The 20480-nt window shown below is 42.1% G+C and overlaps 1 protein-coding gene across 3 annotated transcripts; it reads right to left on the bottom strand.

The window, feature by feature from the left end:
* Positions 1-1824: 1824 nt before the first annotated feature.
* Positions 1825-19723, bottom strand: DDX25 (DEAD-box helicase 25). Of its 3 annotated transcripts, none has more exons than XM_009007079.5 (12): positions 19604-19723; positions 18797-18863; positions 18497-18541; positions 17881-18016; positions 16100-16192; positions 15884-15986; positions 13813-13927; positions 12718-12895; positions 7539-7776; positions 5877-6039; positions 3245-3433; positions 1825-2115 (listed from the first exon to the last, which is right to left on the bottom strand). In XM_009007079.5, the coding sequence occupies exons 5-12, from the start codon at positions 16159-16161 to the stop codon at positions 2054-2056; spliced, it is 1110 nt and encodes a 369-aa protein (XP_009005327.1). In that variant the 5' UTR covers positions 16162-16192; positions 17881-18016; positions 18497-18541; positions 18797-18863; positions 19604-19723; the 3' UTR covers positions 1825-2053. The 3 variants fall into 3 exon arrangements, with proteins under 3 accessions (XP_009005327.1, XP_035120901.1, XP_002754615.1); XM_035265010.3 differs by lacking the exon at positions 19604-19723 and adding an exon at positions 19550-19595; XM_002754569.6 differs by lacking the exon at positions 19604-19723 and adding an exon at positions 19501-19573.
* Between the last annotated feature and the right edge of the window lie 757 nt (positions 19724-20480).

The following is a 20480-nucleotide window of genomic DNA, read 5'->3' as shown; positions in this document are numbered from 1 at the left end:
TGAACTGGAAAGGGAAGTGGTAAAGTTTTGTTTAGGACACCCCAAGGCTGAGCTGAGCATGGTGGAAAGTCCAACTCAATTCTCAAATGGTAAGAGAGAAAAAAGTATCTGGATACACTTCCCATCCTCATTCATCCTGTGCCATATTATTAGGGTTCAAAACTAGGATGGAAAACCTCAAAAAAATGTTAGTGAATAAGGAAGTGGCAAAAGAAAAAAAATTACTCAACAAAGATACAAGTTTCTTGGGCACCTAGGATGCACTGGGCACTGCGATACGAGTATTGAGTAGACAAGAGTGATTGCCAGCTTCCAGTCCGGAGAGGAGGGCAGACATAGGATAAGGAGAACCAGGATGGACACTGAGCAGCAGGAGTTACATGTCTTACAAATTCTGTCCCTGAGGGCCTCTCTGCCTGAGGGTCTCCCCCTGAGACGGCCATTTTCATTACCACTGCTCTCCCTGTGCTTGAGGCTCCCTTATGGAAGTGGATATTTCTGGGCTCTGCTCTCAGAGAGTCTGGTTTTGTCTGCTTGGGGAAGGAAATCTGTGTTTTTTTCCCCCCGGGTTCTCCAGGTAATTATGATGAGCTGGGTTTGGAACACTTCCTCTGGTAGACTCAGGTTAGATAGAAAGTTACTGGGTGGTATAAAGTCCACACTGAGAAGGCACAGTTAAATACATCATGTTCTCCGGTAGGAGATCCTGAGTGTCCTCCCCTCTGGAAGCCAGCCTAGATGGTGTTAGGGTCCCTCCTCTGTGCTACACTAGTAACCTAGACCTGCTTGCTTTAGAGCACAGTCTGTTATCATGTTGGCTTATTCTAGGTCTCTGCCATTAGGCTCTGAATTCCAATATGGCTGTTATATCTCACTCACCTCCCTTTCTCTGGTGTTTAGCATAAAGGGTACACAATCAATATCTGTTGCTGGATGAGGGAGCATGATGACTTTTATGTATTTCTGAGCCCTGCTCTCTGGGAGAAAACATGGGCAGGGTGACACGGAAGAGGAATATCAAAATAGATATGCCAGGACCCAGCATCCCACTAATGACAGGGGCATTCACAGCAGCCACTGGTGCAGTTTGGTACCATGACAGGGCTGGTATCTGGACTCTGGCTGTAAGACCTGCTCCAGCTTTCTGGAAGACTCTCCATTTACCCCATTTTCTCAAGCTCACTACACTTTACTTTTGAGTAGGAAATATGAAAAATAAAAAGTATCTCAATGGGACTTGCAGGAAAATATCCAGGATTCTCAGATATACCTTTCAATTCTCAAAAGCAAAAAAACATTTGCTCTCTGAGATGTTACTTCTTTAATAGGGTATGTGGGTTTTTTACCCTCCACTGACTGCTTTTCAGAAATACCCATAATAAAGCCACACTTTTAGAGACTGTGAAGTAACTGATGAGGGAGTAAATCTCTAATTTGAAGACAGTAAGAAGCAAAATAGAAAAATGTTCTGAAATTCTGTATGTCACTTGAAACATTAAAGCAGCAAAATACTCTTTCTTCCAAATGGTTTCACTTTAAAAAATTTTAATCCGTACTTTCACTGAAGAACATGCATGTGTACGCATGGGGGAGTTTCAGGCAGCGGGTGGGGAAAGGTATAAATGGCTGGAAAGGGCACCTCTGTGAGTGAGGTCTGAAGACACGTGGCTTTTTCCTACCAGCTCATCTTCCAAAACCAATGAAGCTCTACTGCCCTCTTGTGGCACAGTAAGATGCTCCCAAGAGGCATGATCTGCTCAGGTTGTACAAACCAAATCCAAAAACACCCCAGTAGCCCACATTGAGATATCACCTGTACAAAGATTAGAATAAGAAGTAATCTTGCTTTTTTTTATTCAAGATGATCACAAGCTTCACATCAATTTGGTTTCAAAAAGACCTCATGTCTTAAAACTAAGTATCATGACATTTGTTTTGCCATCTGTGACAGTTTCACATTGAAAAAGCCTCAACATAAAAAAAATTACCTTCAAAACCCACTGAGACATTCTCACATAAATTAGGATAATGCACAAACAATAAAGTTCTTTCTTCAATAGTCAATCATTTCAATTTCATCCATGTCTTCAGCGTTGAGTTGCTTAATAATGCTGTCTAAAAGAACAAAAGAGAACAGAACTAGTTTTATGTCAGGGCCTAAAAGAAACTTCATTCCATCCAGATTTCTGAAGACAGTGAAACCTTGTATAGAAAGCCTTGATGTAGGAACATAAGGAAGGAATGGTACCAACGTCACTGACCAATGCCAACTCAAACAGCATCAAATGCACCAGACCATGGACCATATATATCTAGATACACTGGGGGCAGAGAAGGTCAGAGTGGAAGTGAGGAGAGCCTGGGAGGGACTATGACTCCTCTGCTATAGTCACTTCCTGAGACCAGGGTCTTAGGAGCTCACCATAGTGACAGTGGCCTTAATGCATCATCGTCCTGTCCTCCCCAGTTAGCCTAACACAGGGGCACTTAACCTACTTCCCTGAAAGGTCAGTGGACGTGCTATACTCAGCCTGCAACTTGTGAAAATCTCAAATGGCATGTGCCTGCCTATGTGTACTTCCCTAGAGTACTTCCTGCTTTCTACAAAGGTTAAGTACTACTGTCCTGGAAGGTGCTCTTCCTAGCCTGCTCCCCAGCCACATGCATGGGCTTTGGGGCACAAGACAATTTGAGCCATGGGACCCTTTGAGTTTCCATCAGAGAAATCTGCTAGTCTAGAATTCCAGCAGGCTATCATCAGAGCCTGCCTTGTTTAGATGAGAGGCTGGAGGAAAGGTCCCAGACTTCAGAATTTAGGACTTTCTGGTTTGGGATGGTGGGGCAAGGGGAGGGAAAAAGCATAAATAAAAGAGGAGAACAGAGGAGAATCTTAAAGAATGTTACTACTTTGCTTAGGGGACTTCTTTATAAGATGTGCAAATCTGTTCCTGTAATCTAATCTGCCTTCCCAAGATGGGAAATTCTAACTCCAGAGTGAGCTATAACACATAAATCTGAGCTCGTAGTAATTCTACTTGATCAAAATAATTTTTAATTACCATATAAGCATTATTTAATCATCTGTCTCATATTAGAACCCTGGTCCTGTGAATTAAAAGCCTTCCAGCCCATGCCTTCTGCTTCCACTACTCTCATGAACCTCTGGACTCCAGCTCTCTAGTACACATCATCGCTGTCAGACCGGCAGGTCTATGGTTCATATGGTGAGGGTGGTGCTACTTACTAAAGTGGTCCTGGATTTTCATGAGCAAGGGCAGCTTATCCACTTCAATCATGTTGAAGGCGAGGCCTTTTTTCCCAAAGCGTCCTGTCCGCCCTATGCGGTGGAGGTAGGTCTCATAGTCTGGCTCCTCTCCTTGTTTTACAGGGAGATCAAAGTTCACAACAATCGTGACCTGCTTCACATCGATCCCTAGAAGAGGAAAAACACTATAGGGTCCTGCAATACTTTCCTCAGGACGCCAAGGGAATTCTTATTCACAAAGAAAATTTAGAAATCTAACCTGGGCTTATGTAATTGAGTCAGGTACCTTGGTCAGGAAGTTTGCTTGCCTGCTGTGATGTCTATGATGCTAGTTAAGAGTTTCCATAGAGAATGCTACAGAAGTGTAAATATGCACAAGGCTCATGCGTGCACATGCGTGTGTGTGTATGTGCGTGTGTATGGTGGGGAGGTGCCCTCACCAAGCCCACAGAGCCACCCTCTCCTCTCTGCTCCTGCTGTGCTAAGTCCCCAGCAGGCCCCATAGTCTCACACTCCCCTTACCCATCTTGGGATCCGGCTCAGCTCCATTTTACGGCTACTGTTCCAGTCAGGTCTTTATAAGCCCTTGTCTCAACGGTCACAACAACTCCCAGACTGGTTTCTCACCACTCTTGTCCTGCACTCCTCTCATCTCTCCTACGATGGTCACCACAGCAATGTCCAGCACACTTGTGTTCAAAACCCACTGCCCAAATTGTACAGGAAAAGTATAAACAATTCAAGACCTCAAACCACCTAAAATCTCATCTCTTTCTCCCCTGACTCACACATATAACACTCTAGTTAAGATCTGGCCACTTCTTGAACAAATGTAAATTTTCATTCAATTGAACAGCTACGCTTCCTTCAAAAACCTTTTTTTTTTTTTTTTTTTTTTTTTTTTTGAGACAGGGTCTTGCACTATCACTCAGACTGGAGGGCAGGGGCACGGATCTCAGCTCACTGCAACCTCTGCCTCCCAGGTTCAAGCGATTCTCCCATCTCAGCCTCCCAAGTAGCTGGGCTTACTGGTGCCCACCACTACGCCCAGCTAATTTTTTTATTTTTAGTAGAGAGGGGGTTTCACCATGTTGGTCAGGCTGGTCTTGAACTCCTGACCTCAAGCAATCCACCTGCCTTGGCCTCCCAAAGTGCTGGGATTACAGGTGTGACTGATGGCACCCGCCCCTGCAAAACCTTTCAGATCAAACATTGCCTTGGAAGACTTCTACATTTCCCCTCCCCAGTGTGCCTTCCTTCTCAACACTAACGAGCTGTCCGGGTCAGGATTCTTGTGTTCCTCGCACTGTGCCTTGACCTGGAGCTCTCTGTGCCTTCCTTCCTCTAGGGTCTAGAGTTATGCTGTCCAATATGGTAAACATTAGCACCATGTAGCTATATTTAAATTAGTTAAAATTAAATATTCAGTTCCCTGATTACAGTAGCCACATTTCAAGTGCTCAAGAGCCAATATGGCTAGTGGAAAAATTCAGTTCTTCGATCACACTAATCACATTTTAAGTGCTCAAGAGCTGACATAGCTAGTGACGACTAACTGAGGAGCACAAAATAGAACATTTCCATCACTGCAGAAAGTTCTATTGAATAGTACCAGTCTAGAGAGGTGAGAGTTTAGGCGGTGAGCTCCTAAGGGGTAGGGACCTCATCCTATTTCAGGATACACTTCCCAAAAGCAGAACTCAGCATCTGCTCCTAGCATGGGAGGTTCTCAGTTCTGTTTGCTAAAGTAAGAATGAACTAGAAAATGTGGTTTCAATATGGGGTCCAAGCAATGATTTAGGAGAGATGAAAAAAGTAGGAAGGTCCATCCTTCTCTTGAAAAAACAAAGGATTTTTTTCTTTTTTACTAGTAGTCAATACTTTTAAAATTAAAAACTCCACAGAGATGCTCAACATCATTAGTTATCAGGGAAATGTAACTTAAAATCACAATGAGATCCCAGTATACATTCACAGAATGGTTAAAATTAAGAGTGACAGTAGCAATTGCTGGCAAGAATGCAGAGCAACCGGAAGAGTTTTACAGCTTCTTATAAAGTTAAACGTACAGTTATCATAGGACCCAACAACCCCACTCCTATTTACCCAAGATAAATGAAAGCATATCTCTAAATAAAGACCTACACATGAATTTTTATTACTGCCTTGTTAAACATAGCCCCAAACTAAAAACAATCCAAATGTCCATCAACTGGTGAACAGATGAACTATCAATGGAATACTATCAGCAATTAAAAGGAATGAACTACCGATGCATGCAACAATAGTAATGAAATTCATCAGTATCATGATGAGCATTATGTTATGTAGAAGAAGTTACACAAAGGCTATATACAGGAGCATTTGATTCTGGGTCTCCAAAAATATGGAGACAGAAATCTGATCAGTAGTTGCCAGAAGCCATGGGATGGGAAGGGAGACTGGCTGAAAGGAGTGTGAGGAAACTGGGGAGATGGAGATGCTCTGTATTTTGATGACAGTGATGGCTGCATGATTGCATGTTTGTCAAAACTCACAGAACCGTAGACTTAAAAAGAACGCATTTTATCATACGGAAATTAGAACTCAAGACCTGACTTTAAACACACACCTCGAGCGCAAACATTGGTTGTTATGAGAACCTTCTCTTTCCCATCCCGAAACCTCTGAATGATGGAAGCGCGCTGCTCCACAGTCAGCTCCCCGGTTAACAAAGACACCTGGTGGCCATCCTCTATCATCTCCATAGTCAACCACTTGGCATTTTGACGAGTCTATGTAGAAAAGCAAAACCCACCACAGCACCCAAGATTAAGCAAAGCAGCCTGGCTGTGCTTACAGGGCGGGGATGGGAGAGGGCTGCAGAGGAGTTTTGCTTCACTTCTCCCTCAGTCCTTGAGGGCCTTAAAATGTGGCATGGCATCCTCCCTCCCTTCGTGCTTCTAAGGCTCACACCCTCTCAACCAGTCAGACCTTTGGCTTTCTCAACCATGAAATGGAGATAAATGTGCTTCATAAACCTCACATATGCTATGATGTGACAAAATAACATATAGCAATGGCAACAACAGACACCCTAAGAGTGCTTGCTTCCCAGGTGCCAGGCATCTAGCTGAAATCTTTACATATATTATGGTGAGGGTCATGTGTTTCACAACAAATTAATGAAGTAGCAACCTAATTTCATTAAAAAATTAAAACAGGCCGGGTGCGGTGGCTCATGCCTGTAATCACAGCACTTTGGGAGGCTGAGGCGGGTGGATCGCCTGAGGTCGGTGGATCGCCTGAGGTCAGTTTGAGACTAGCCTGGTCAGCATGGTGAAACCCCATGTCTACTAAAAAAATACAAAAATTAGCCAGGCATGGTGGCAGGCACTTGCAATCCCAGCTACTCGGGAAGCTGAGGCAGGAGAATTGGTTGAATCTGGCAGGCAGAGGTTGCAGTGAGCCCAGATTGTGCCATTGCACTCCACCCTGGGTAACAGAGTGAGACTCTGTCTCAAGAAAGAAAAAAAAAATTAAAAACAGAACTCCCAAAGCTTAAAAATGTATGTAACTTGCCCAAGGTTACACGGCTAGCCAGTGGCAGAGCTGAGCTTTCCTTTATTCTACAAGTGTTTTTGGTGCTATCCATGTGTCAGACAGGTGCTGGTCTAGTGCAGTGGATAGGGGAGTGAATAAGAGAGAGGAGGCCCTGCTCTCATGAAGCTTAGAGTGTTTACGTGGTAGTGAGAAAATAAAACACATGAACATGAAATGTCAGAAAGCAAAAAACAAACATAAAAATGGGGTGCTAATAGTGTGTAACATCCTTAACCAGATAAGGGGTATCTGTAAAAGCTACAATAAACATAAATTGAAATGGGGAAGTGTTAGAAGCAGTCCCTCTAGAAAAAAAAAAAAGGCACCGTGTTTAACATCATTTTGAAGATGCTATTCCATTACTTAACCTTTCTGTGTTTCACCCATAAAATACCGGTAATTTCTATTTAGAGCTGTTCTTTTTTTAATTGCATTTTAGGTTTTGGGGTACCTGTGAAGAACATGCAAGAATGCTGCTTAGGTACACACGTGGCAGTGTGACATGCTGCCTTCCTCCCCTTCACCTGTATCTGGCGTTTCTCCCAATGCTATCTCAGAGATGTTCTGAAGATTAAACTGGAGACATGAAAAGTGCTGAACACGGTGCCTGGCTTTAGGGCACTTACTATGTGTCCCTGCCTCTGCCTGTGGGGATATCTGGGCACGATGAAGATACATCCACAGAGTGTACCTGGCAGAAGATGATGGCCTGACCAATGGTGATGCTGCCATAAATGTTGCACAGAGCTTGGTATTTGTCTTTCCTGTGCTCACATAACACGTAATATTGCTGGATGTTGTTCAGGGTAAGCTCCTCCTTGCGCAACTTGATAACATTAGGGTCAGGGATGATTCGCTCAGCAAAGCGCCATACACAGTCTTCAAAGGTTGCTGAAAAGAGGAGCATCTGGCATTCGGAGGGCAGAGCTCTGTGAGAGAGGAGAGAAGGCTGTCACCCAACTGCCACCCTGTCACTCTTCTTCAAGCACTTCATACCACTGCCATCAGCTGCTGTGTGTACCCCTGTTCCACGTGAGGGGCTGCTTGCAATGACCAGCTATATCTCCAGGCAGATAGCCAAGGTCCTGCCGCTCCTTGCCATCAAGAATTTTGAAAAGTGTATAAACAGAATGTGGAGCTCAGAGTAAAGTTTAGGTATATACTGCAGAGGGTCTGAGATTTCTCATGCCAATTTCTTCCTTAGGCGAGGCAGACTCATGTAGCCACGAGAGGGGTGGAGTAGATGTTCTTTACAGTTATAATCTCACACAAAGGTAGACGAATATGAAGGAAATAGACAGTTATTTGATGGCAGGTGTTATATATCTTGGGAGGGAAAGAACAGTCAACATTAACTTTATTCAGAATAGGAAGAACTAAATACAAATTAAAGGGGAACAACAGGGGAAAGTACAGCAATTAAAATGTGCCCATTCAGAACCCAGAATGAATTCAGGGCCGATTTGCATAAAGTTAAAAAACAGGCAAAATCAATTTGTGGAGTTAGCAGTTAGAATAGAGGTTAATTTTTGGGACAAGAGCAGGACCAGTGACCAGAGAGGGGTTATTAAGGAAATTCTAGGGTGCTGATAAAATTTTATTCCTTTATCTGGGCTGCTGTTATAAGAGCATGGCTTCTTGTGATAATTCACTCAGTGGTACACTTAGGATTAATGTATTTCTCTGTATATGTTTCATACACCAATAAAAAGTCAACTTTTTAAAACAAAATAAATGAGACACACCAGAGGGAAATCAGCTCTTCCAAGAGGGAGACAGAGCACTTCGAAGAATAAACTGTTAGTACCAAAAGAGAGTGAAAGAGATCATATAGTCCAGTGATTCTCAAACTCAGTTTTAAACCTGGGGTCTTGATCATCAAACAACAATCGGGCAGACCTATGGTCAATGATGTCAGACTGTCTACATGTGTTAACTTCTCAGCTGCCCATATCACACTGATGTGATCATAAAGAGATAAAAAGAGATTAATTCACGAAAAACATGGAGAATGGGAAAGGAGAAACTGGTGGATAAGTTAACCTAGTACAACTGGAAGATAGAAGGGGTGGTAAATGAGAAAGCGGATGCAGTTACACCATGAGCACTGCAGAACAGAGTGTTGATGAAAATGCAACTAACTGTCCCCTCAGACCATCAAGAGGTCTAGGACCTGCGAGCTCCAGGAACCACAGAATCAGAAGAAAAAAGCTGAAAACGGCGCATGTTAGAAAACATGAGGAAAACTTTGCATTCTACATGCTAGGGCCTCTTGGCCACCTACTGGGTCACAATCCTGTATCTGGGAAAGATGGCACAAGGACTTATATCCTAAAGCTCGTACTTTTACTCCAAAGAAAAAATGTATACAAATTACACAAAGAAAGAAAACCAGGGGCCATTCTGTAGAACACACTGGATTTTGAAGACTTAGTGTGAAAAAAGAATGTGAAATATCTCATTAATAATTTTTATTTTTATTTTTTAAAATTTTAAAAAATGTTTATACTGATTATTTGTTGAAAGGGTATTTTGATACAATAGGTTAAATAATATATATTTATTAATTTCATCTCTTTCTTTTTGAATGTGGCTAATAAAAAATTTTAAATTATATATGTGGCTTGCATAATTTCTGTTGGACGTCACTGGTTTAACCTGTTTTAAGAAAAGGAAGGAAAACTTTTAACAATGCAGGGCTGAACGACCAACATAAATGCTCTATCTAATTATTACTTAATATTCTCTTGAGTATAAAATAAAAGGGACTTTCTCAGAAAGCCCTTTTTGGGGCCAGGTGTGGTGGCTCATACCTGTAATCCCAGCACTTTGGGAGGCTAAGACAGGCAGATCACTTGAGGCCAGGAATTTGAGACCTGACCTTGAACTTAATGTCATCCTGATCTCCACGCGTTTGTTTATGACCATTTTTTGGTTATAAAAAAACTGGCCAATATGGAGACACCCCATTTTTACTAAAAGTACAAAGACTAGTCGGGTGTGGTGGTGTGTGCCTGTAATCCCAGCTACAGCTACTTTTGAGACTGAGGAAGCAGAATTGCTGGAACCCAGAAGGCAAAGGTTCCAGTGAGCCAAGGTGGAGCCACTGTGCTCTAGCTTGCAGGACAGAATGAAACTCCATTTCAAAAACAAAAACAAAAAACAAAAAAGCCCCTTTTCACTACTAAATATTTCCTGGAATTTTGAATTTTTCATTTGCTGTTATATAAAACAAATCAACTTATTGGTAAGAGGATGATAAGAAGGAAACCTCTTTTGATCTCTACTCAAAATTATTTTAAATAGGAAGACTGGCAGAAAATATGTATAAGGGGCAGGTGGATCCCCCCGTTTAAGTAGCTAAGCCTGTAGAAGCAGATTAGATGCTTATTCTGTACAGAAACTCCAGACTTGGGGATATCAGTCTTAGTAAAAAGTGGGGGCAAAACATATGGCTGAGAAGAGGAGATCAAGTGAAAATATGCATAATGAATGGGAGGGCCCTCTCATCCTGTTCCCACACTTGGTTCCCAGAATGTCAGCAACCAAGGGTCCCCAGAAAAGAGAACAGAGACATTACATAGTTCTAAAGACCTCCAGATGACAATTGTCACACAGTAGGCTCCCCAAGTTACAGCCCCAGCCATGCACACAGAGCTGTCCACTGAATTTTAGCTTCTTGCCCTACATCATAAAAAGCTAGCCAAGCATCACTACATATGAGGAGGAACATTCTGCTGTCAAAGAGGCTACAGCAAACAAAAAGGAAGGACATGCATAACAAAGTAACACATTTGTATGATTCTTTCTTCTATTTTATGTAATTATTATTTTTGAACTGTTACGACTGTGTCCCAGAGGGGCTCTCTAAAACCTTGGTTACTCTAGGGAAAGAGATAACTTAAGAAATTTTCCCAGAACTGGCAGGCCCAAGTTTTGAGAATGAAAGGGTGCACTATGTGTCTAATATGATGAATGAAAAAAGACCTGAACCAAAGTATGTCATTGAAAAGTTTCAGAATACCATAAAGAAAGAAGACCTCAAAGGCTTTTAGTGAGCAAAAAAAGGTCATAAACAAAAGCTTGGATATCAGCGTGACGTTAAACTTTTCAATAACAACACTGGAAGCTGAGGATATTAATTATATATTAAAGTTTTTTAAAAAACTTTTCTGTTTTCAACATTTCTCTGAATTTAGAGGGAGAATGACATAGGATTCCTATCCGGGCAAACTATTAACCAAAAGATCAAATTTACAGATATAATAAGGACATTTTCAGACATGTAAGGGCTAAAAAATGAACCTCTTTTATGTTATTTTTCAAGAAGGCATTAGAAAATATACTCCAGCATTCTGAGGAAGTACTCCAAGAAAAACGACCCAAGATATAGGAAATTCAAAACTTAAGTGAGCAAAGGAAGGACCCATGATGACAGCTGTAAGGCAAATCTACCAGAATGAAGCTGGAGAGGGTCTTGAAATATTGCCAGGAAAAAGAAGAAATGGATGGATTTTAAAATTTTATTTTACTACTTGGAGATAACACAGACATAAGACACATACAATAGAATAGCCAGGAAAAAAATTAAAGATCCTTACACAGTGATACTAACTAAATGAAAAAAAAAAGCAATGATTACTTCTAGATAAGAAAGCTTTACAAGAAAAACAGCCCTTTATATTAGTGGGTTCTGTATCTGTGGGCTCCACATCTGTGGATTCAACCATCGGTCAAAAATATTTGGAAAAATACTGTGTTCGTACTAAATGTATATGGAACTTTTTCTTGTCATTATAAATAAACTAGAAATGACTTAAAGTATGCAAGAGAATGTGTATAGGTTATATGCAAATACTACAAAATTTTATACATCAGGGACTTGCACATCCACAGATTTTGGTATGTGCAGGGGGTCCTGGAACCAATGGATGCAGAGGAAAAACTGTAATTACAATAATATGCTGTTTGGCTCAGCAGTCAACAATACTTATACTGTCACATGGTATCAATAGTGACAGTTAATGTAACCTAACTCATGACATAATTACAGAAAGGTGATGGGGGATAGAAAAGGTAGAATGGGGTGGTGTTTTCAAAGAACTCAATTCCCACTTATAATGGGAAATCAGTTGACTATGACTATACATCAGGAAATAGCAGTATGAAAATATTATTTAAAGGTATAAAGGTTAATATCAGAAAAGTATTCTCTTCAGGTTGGAGCAAGGGGTTACTATTTTTCATTACAGGTCTTTCATACTAATTGAATTTAACATTGAGTACATGATACGTCATTTAAAAATACATGATTCAGACTGGTAAATCCACTCACAGAAACTGATTCAGTAAGTCTGAGGTTGGGTCCAATAGTCTGTAGTTTTAAACCCCTCAGGTGATCCTGATAGAGAGGCCTAGGAAAACAACACAGCTTTTTACAAATTAGAGGGAAAGTCAGGACTAGACCACCAGTCTCCTGATCCCACATTACTGTGTCCTCTACTCTATCTCAATTATCCATTGTATCCTCACAATATCCTCACCAGGCTTTAACAGATCCTCTTTAGAATTCTGGCCAAAATACAGAACATTATTGGTAAATTTGGTGCAGAGGCAATATATATTAATAGATTCCATCTGTAATCTGTGTTGCAAAAGGAAAGCACTCAGGCAAGATTATAAACTGAAGAAGCTGGAAAACTGTAGCAGTTGAGGGACCTTTGAACTGGTGAAAATAATGAAAACCCAAATTTGTTTTAGAGGTGAAGGTAGTGAGGAGTTAAGCAGTAACGATAATGAGGAGGAGTAAACAAATGAAATTCCCCATCTGGACAGAAGGCTGAGGAAGAGAGGAAGACTCTGAAGATTACCTTTGAATACGAATACTATGATCTGAAAATCCTTGGGTGTCAATCATCACATCTGCTTCATCCAGGACAAACACACGAATCTTAGTCAAATCAATCAATTTTCGTTTAAAACACCAATCCAGGACAGTCCCAGGAGTGCCAATTACAATCTGTTTAGTGATGTTGGTGCCTCTGCAAACTGGGGAGAAAAGGGTTTTAAGCACTCCTTTAGATGCAAACAACTCCAACAGGTCACAGTTCAGGGCAGTGCAACATAAAGCTGATAAGCAAAAATATAGATTGTAAACATTTTCCAAGTGCAAACCCTGAGGGTCATTGTGGTTTTTGACTCCGCAGAATTTTTAGGATAAATTTCTTTCTGTGCTTATGGTAAAAACAGTGCCATTTGATTCTGCTTCATAGTCATTTAAAAAGCCACACTGTAGCAATTTCACCATCCTACAGAAATACTGGTACAACTGTGAAAAATGGCACCTCCTCAGAGAGAAACAACCAAAATGCCCATCAAGTTACATTAAATAAATCATGAACTACTGTGCAGCTAGTCAAAAGAATAAACAGTAAAAAGTGCGCCCATTTTTGTAAACACTCAATGAAAACAAATACAAATATGGGCATTTGTATGTGCTTATATGAGTTCAAAACAAAAAAAAGCAAAAAAAAAAAAAGGCTTGCCTGTTTACTATGTGATCTTTGGGATTATGTTTTTGGAAGGCAATGAAGAACAACTTTCACTTTTACTAATCTTTTGTCTTTTAAAGTTTTTCCCCATTATAAGCTTATGTTAATGGAAAACCCAAAAATTGAAGCCGTCCTGCACAAACCAACCAAGTCTCGAAGTAAGGACTATACAAAGGCATCCTCTTGCAGGATGTGGAAATGATGTGGCTAACATTTAGTGGGTCCTTACTACGTGCCAGGTGTTGTGCAAAACACTTTACCTAACGTCATCTCAATTCTACTAACAACTCTATGACATGAGTGCTATTATTTCCCCCATTTAGAGATGAGAAGGCAGAGAAGTTACATAAAATACTTAGTAATGGTAAAACCGGGATTTGAAAAATCAGCCAGGACTGGCTTACTGGTACATACTTCGATTCCCTCGAACGGCATACATCACTTGAACATCCACACAGAATTTTCCCATCTGCTCAACCACACGGCCAGTTTGCAGAGCCAATTCATAAGTAGGAGCTAGGCAGAGGCACTGTGGTATAGAGAGAGAAGAGGGGAGGAGAAAGGTTCTTACAGGCATCTTACAAATTTCAACTACAATAAAAATTTGTACAGGGAGAGGCACAGAAAGGAAACTGAAGGTTTGGGTTGAATGAAATATTTTTAATTGGGCCAGGCACGGTGGCTCATGCCTTTAATCCCAGCACTGTAATCCTAAAGAGGCTGAGGCGGGTGGATCACCTGTGGTCAGGAGTTTGAGACCAGCCTGATCAACACTGTGAAACCCCATCTCTAAAAAAATTTAAAAAAAAAGAAAAATATTTTTAATGGGATACAGTTTAATAGTTAACAGATTTGAGGTGAATGTTGAGTATGAGAAGGGGAAGGGGCCAAGGGATGGAGAAACAGCTACCTTTTACATATTCCTCTCTAAAGGGTTATTTAGAAACACAAATTACTAGTCATCCTTTTTGAGGTGGGGAGGCATGAGATGGAGAAGAATGGGATGTAGGGAAGCTGGGTATCAATGAATACAAGGTAAATCACAGTTTGAGTTATATCCCAAAGCCTCTTGTTGGCTATTAAAAGTCTGCCTATTTCTTAGGCTGGGCGTGGTGGCTCACACCTGTAATCCCAGCACTTTCGGTGGCTGAGGCGGGTAGATCATCTGAAGTCAGGGGTTGAGGCCAGCCTAGCCAAAATTGCAAAATCCTATCTCTACAAAAAAATTAGCCAGGTGTGATGGTGGGCGCCTATAATTCCAGCTATTCAAGAGGCTGAGGCAGGAGAGTTGCTTGAACACAGGAGGCACAGGTTGCAGTGAGCCAAGATCGAGCCACAGCATTCCAGCCTGAGTAATGAAGTGAGACTCTGTGTCCAAAAAAAAAAAAGTTTCCCTATTTCGAGAACACTCCTTGCTTGATCCAGTCTATTTATACTACCGATATCTATATAATATATAATATGATATATATAACGTAATAGGCAGAATATTCCCCCAAACTGTTATTCTATACTCCATAAAAATGGCAGTTGCTGATGAAAAAAGATGCTGATGGAAAAAAATGGTGATGTCTAATGCACCTATATGCGTCAATTAGGAATCTGTCATAGAAAAACATAGACAAACTGCTAAAAATACCTTTCACCCACAGTTTTCAAAATGTGCTCAAGCATAACTTATCCTATATAGTTTTTATTGATAATATCAAACCCTAAACATAAATTTCACTGACCTTGTCTAAAATGCACAAGATTTTCTATATCTATGCTGACCTGGCTGATCAGAGTGGGAGCTTACTGAGAGAACCCTGGTGTTCCCCATAGCACTTAATGGATACAGGTACTCAGCTTGTCAAGCAAACAGGGAGAGATGACCAGATACTTTTCATGAGTGGAAACTACACTAGGAGAATGGTAAACCGGGTGCCAGTGCCAGTCTTGACTCAGTCACTCTCTGGGGACCTCTAGAAAGACACTTCCCTCTCCAAGCATCAGCCTTCTCCTCTGCTAAAGTGAGGTGGACTGCATGATCTTCTGGTCCTGTATCTAGATGGCTATAACTATTGCATGCTTAATTTATGCCAGGGACTGTTCCAAAAATGTAAATTACTAAATCCACATGACTTTATTCAATATTTAATGAGTGGTTTCTACATGTCAGGCACTGTGCTAGGCATTAGGATTTAAGGGTGAACAGATCAACTATAATACATTCCTTTTCAGATGCTATCTTTACAGACAAGGATTAAGACTCAGATTTACTAACTTGCCTAAGACATTTAGTGAGTAACTGGGGAGGCTAGGATTGAAACCAGACTAAAAAGCTTGTCCTCTCCATCACTGTCCCATACTGCTGCCCACTGCTCTATGATTTTATGAAAACATGTCTTTCCTAAATATTGTCATATCACGGTAGTAACCATATCATTGCCCAGGAACATCGCCTGTTACTAAAATAGCACTGGCACTGCAAGCATTCCCTTACCTGTGGGAACAATTCCAAGGCATTAACTCTGCTTAACATTGCCAATACAAATGCAGCTGTCTTTCCTGTTCCAGACTGGCTCTGTGCTATGAGGTTCTGGGGTCTGTAGAAACGAGAAGACCACTGGGCATAAACTGAATACAAGAGTGTGGACATAAACTGAAAATAAGAAACTAAACATAACCAAGCGAGAATACCACTACCCTGGAAACTCACGGATGTGCCAGCATCATAGGGAGAGCCATCTCTTGGATTTTGGATGGTCTGTTAAAGCCCATTGCATAGATTCCTTTTAGTAACTCTTCCTTTCTGGTAAAAAAAAAAAAAAAAATCAAACACAGCTTATCATAGTCTGTCAGTAGCATCAGAAATATAGACCCAAAAGGTGCATTTCTAAAATATATCATTCATACCTCAACTTCCAAACAAACAATCATGCCTGCAGAGGTGGACCACTAAAATAACAAGCTATGCCATAAGCCTAGGTGAAGGACAGTGGTAAAGGCCTTAAGCTGAACCTTCTGTTGAGCAAAGCAAAATAGGAAAACCTCATCCGATAAAAAGAATATATCTGTTTGCCAAGAGTTATATTTTCTGCCTAAGCAGAAAACTAAGTGACATTTACGGTTTAGTTCCTTTTCACGAATGATATTGATGTTTTTAACAGTAATTTTCAAAGAAGACAAATTTTTACTTAGGCAATTCTTACATCAGTTCTTTCTAGGAGTAGAAGACACAATATTACTTTATCTTTCTGAGGCAATATTTTAAAATACAGCTTTCCTGAGATTCTTAAGAAAAATGACAGAATGAGGATAAAGCAAGTGGGCTGGAACACATCCACCTTTAAGACATGCACATTTATGTGTGTTTAATTGGTAGATGACTGACAGCCCATCTTAAATCATGGGTAGGCTTCTTCTACTATTCAGCAAATGTCTGGGCGATAGGATTTTGGATTTTTACCCTTTACATAAGTAGGTTTCAGTACTTTTCTTTCTGTTCAAATACTTTTTTAAAAAGGGTCAAATGATAAATACTTAGGGAATGCAAACCCATTTGGGAAAGTTATTCAGTTTAATATCATTTGAAACAAAATATAATCAGGAAAGTAAAAGCTTGTAATTTATCTACAGTGGGGGGAGGAGGATGTCTGGGTCATCAGAATCTGCGTTCTGATACGGAGAGTGGCAATCTGGCTGTGCCTAGCTTAGCTATCTATTCCCTGAGCACTGCAGGAGGAAAGTATCTTACTATCAAAAATGTTCACAATTTACCAGGGAACTTAGGTATCCTAATGTTCTTCTTTAGAACACCTTTAAAAAAGATACATACACACACACACACATTTTTTGAGTGGGAGTCCCATTCTTTCACCCAGGCTAGAGTGCAATGGTGTGATCTCGGCTCACTGCAATCTCTGTCTTCTGGGTTCAAGTGATTCTCCTGTGTCAGCCTCCTGAATAGTTGGAATTACAGGCAGGTGCTACCAGGCTGGCTAATTTTTATATTTTTAGTAGAGACGGGGTTTCTCCATGTCTGCCAGGCTGGTCTCAAACTCCTGACCTCAGGGCAGGTGATTTGTCCTCCTAGGCCTCTCAAATTGTTGAGATTATAGGCATGAGCTACTGCATCCGGCCTGAGCTATATTTTGATTGAAAAATCAAATGTACATGGAAAATGTACAAATCTCACTTTAATACTGAATATTAAAACAAAAATTAACTGGGCGTGGTGGCACAGGCCTATAGTCCCAGCTCCTCGGGTGGCTGAGGCAGGAGAATTGTTTGAACTTGCAAGGCGGAGGTGCAGTGAGCCGAGATTGTGCCACTGCACTCCAGCCTGGATGACAGAGTGAGACTCTGTCTCAAAAAACAAAAACAAAATATTAATACCAGAAAACAAAGAGGAGAGCCTGATTGTTTTTATTATAAGCAGAATCATTTGTTCTGTGCCTTTCAGCATTTTCCCCATATTAAAAGAGTAAAAATACTCACAGCCGCAGCTCTTCAAATGTTTTTACTGAGTAAAGTGGAGAGCTGGGATCCTTCTGTAAAACTTCCACGTGGTGACTGGATTCTACTAAGGATTGACGGATTAACTTGTTTAAGAGTGAATTGGCTGCCAAATCCACTAGAAAAGCAAAAATAAAAAAGAGGACATCAAGCTTCCTGAATAACATCAAGTAAGTTGCTCTTCCTCTTTCAGTGGTTGTATATCAAGCAATTGCACCTATACTCATCTTTCCTCTAAAAGAAGGTTCCAGAAAGAATGAGATGGCACTGAGAATCCCTTCTTTATGAAGATTCAGTTTCTTACGCACTGGTAATTCACCATCCTCTAACTTCAAAGTAGCCCAAATCCATCTCCATGAAAGCAAATTATTGACAGCTGGAAATTCTTAACCCAATCAATCCCTGCATATTCCATATCAACCTCCTTTAAACAAATACAACCTACTCATAATTTAGTATGTCTCCTGATAGTCACTATAAGAAAACAGAAGCAAAGACAGGCCTTTTCCAATTGAGATTATATTATTCACTCACACTATTAAAGTTATAAGTGGAAAAAGAATGCTAGTAGATACACGCAGATGAATTTATCTCCTACCTACATCTTCTTCATCATCTTCTTCGATATTATTAATAGAACCACCTGGAAAGGATGGAAGAGAAACAATACATGTAAAGACAAACATATTATTCAATTTTTTTCTTCCTGACTCTTCAGTGTCTACTGGCAAGAACAGTTACTTCATGGAGGAGTGGATAAAATGATAGGGAAGGTAATGGAGAGCGTTGAATGTTACACTAAAGAACAAGGGTATTTCACTTGGCAAGGATGTGATAAATGCAAAGCAATAATTTTTAATTCATTGAGGCCACTCTGCTTTGCTCTAACAGCACTCACCTATGTTTCGGACTGTAGTACTCTTGGTACCCCGAAGGTTATTCCGGGGGTGGTTGAGGTTTGAAAACTATTGAGAGACACAAATTTCAACCAATATTAAGATGCAAGCCCTCAAGCAGCTCAGTGCTTCCCTACCACAGGGGCTGGACGGGATTCAGGGAAGGAAACCCGGGTACTGTTTCCTTTGCAATACTAGGTAGCAGCAGATTCCTTTCGGAGTTGGGTCTCCTGTATGAATTATCCTAAAATTGGAGATTTTCTGATTTTCTGTATTCCCTATACATGAATTTCTCCTTCCTAGGCCTCTAGTTTAGAGTTGGGCAGTACTTGGGGTTCACAGCACCAACCAGGGCAGAGTGGCTAAGGAAAGTGCGCTGGCAGATGGATGGAAGCGAGCTGAGGCTTAATGATCCAATAGGCAGAGTAGAAAACTCAGGATCTAACTGGGACTACCAGCTGCGTTCCCACCCTGGATTTCCAGGGGTCTTCATTTTGCCCTTTCCAACCAAAGGTCTTGCCTCTCGTGGGGGTGGGGACGGGGTCTCCTTCTCTGGCCCTTTTCCAAACCCTTCCCACATCTCCCCTCCAGCATCTGACACCCTACTTCGAACGCTCGCGGGCTCTCCCTCCCCTCCCAGCTAATCTCCCTCTGCGAGTGGGCGCTCCACCCCCGCGGCTATGTCCCCCGGCTCGGTGGCGGTTACGTGGCTGTTCAGCCGCTCGCTCTCCGCCGCCCCCGCGTCTCCTCCCCACCGTAACGACGCCATGGCTGCGATCGCTGCTACCGCCCCCAGCACGTGCTTTTACCACAGGCGCGAGGCGGTGCTGGCCCCATCCGCTGGCCAATGGGCTTCCTCAGGGGGCAGGCGTCCGCGCCCGCGACCACCGCGGTGCGGCGCGCAGGCGCTGGAGGGCGGGGTGAGGCCCTCGGAGGGCGGAGGGGGCGCGGGACGCCGAGCGGGAGGGGACGCGGTACGCGGTACGCGGAGCGGCACAGGGGGCGTGGAGGGGGTGTGAAGGAGGGGTTGGAGTGGGTATGAAGGGGGCGTGGAGAGCTGGCGGCCTGGGCGCGGCCGGAGGAGGGCAGTGCTGTGTCGCTGCGCGCGGTTTTGGTCTGCCTCTCCTGAGGCGTCTGGCTTCTGCTGAGCCGGTTGCGAGCGGCTGCAGCCTCCGCCCTGAGTGGAGAGCGCCCTCGCCTGCGTCCTGCCGCGCACACAGCACTCCAGGCGGGAGCTCCCTGGACTCCCCACAGCACTTTAACCCCCTGCCCGTTTCCCTGGAAATTTCCGCCTTCGCATCACAGGATATCAGAAAGGTTAGCGAATTGCTTAGGAAAGTGAGGACAAAATCTGATGAATTTGATATGACGAATGACCTCGAATGCTACCGTTGCGGAAAGGAAGCAGAGCTGTTCAACTTCTAACTGCGGTTCCTGTGATGTTCCACATAAGCGTTTTAAAACTTTGATTCCGCTTTGGGAGGCCGAGGCGGGCGGATCACGAGGTCAAGATATCGAGACCATTCTGGTCAACATGGTGAAACCCCGTCTCTACTAAAGATACAAAAAATTAGCTGGGCATGGTGGCGCGTGCCTGTAATCCCAGCTACTCAGGAGGCTGAGGCAGGAGAATTGCCTGAACCCAGGAGGCGGAGGTTGCGGTGAGCCGAGATCGCGCCATTGCAC

Source organism: Callithrix jacchus, chromosome 10 (assembly GCF_049354715.1).
Source record: "Callithrix jacchus isolate 240 chromosome 10, calJac240_pri, whole genome shotgun sequence".
Lineage (NCBI taxonomy): Eukaryota > Metazoa > Chordata > Mammalia > Primates > Cebidae > Callithrix > Callithrix jacchus.
This window is presented reverse-complemented; position numbering and strand designations above follow the sequence as displayed.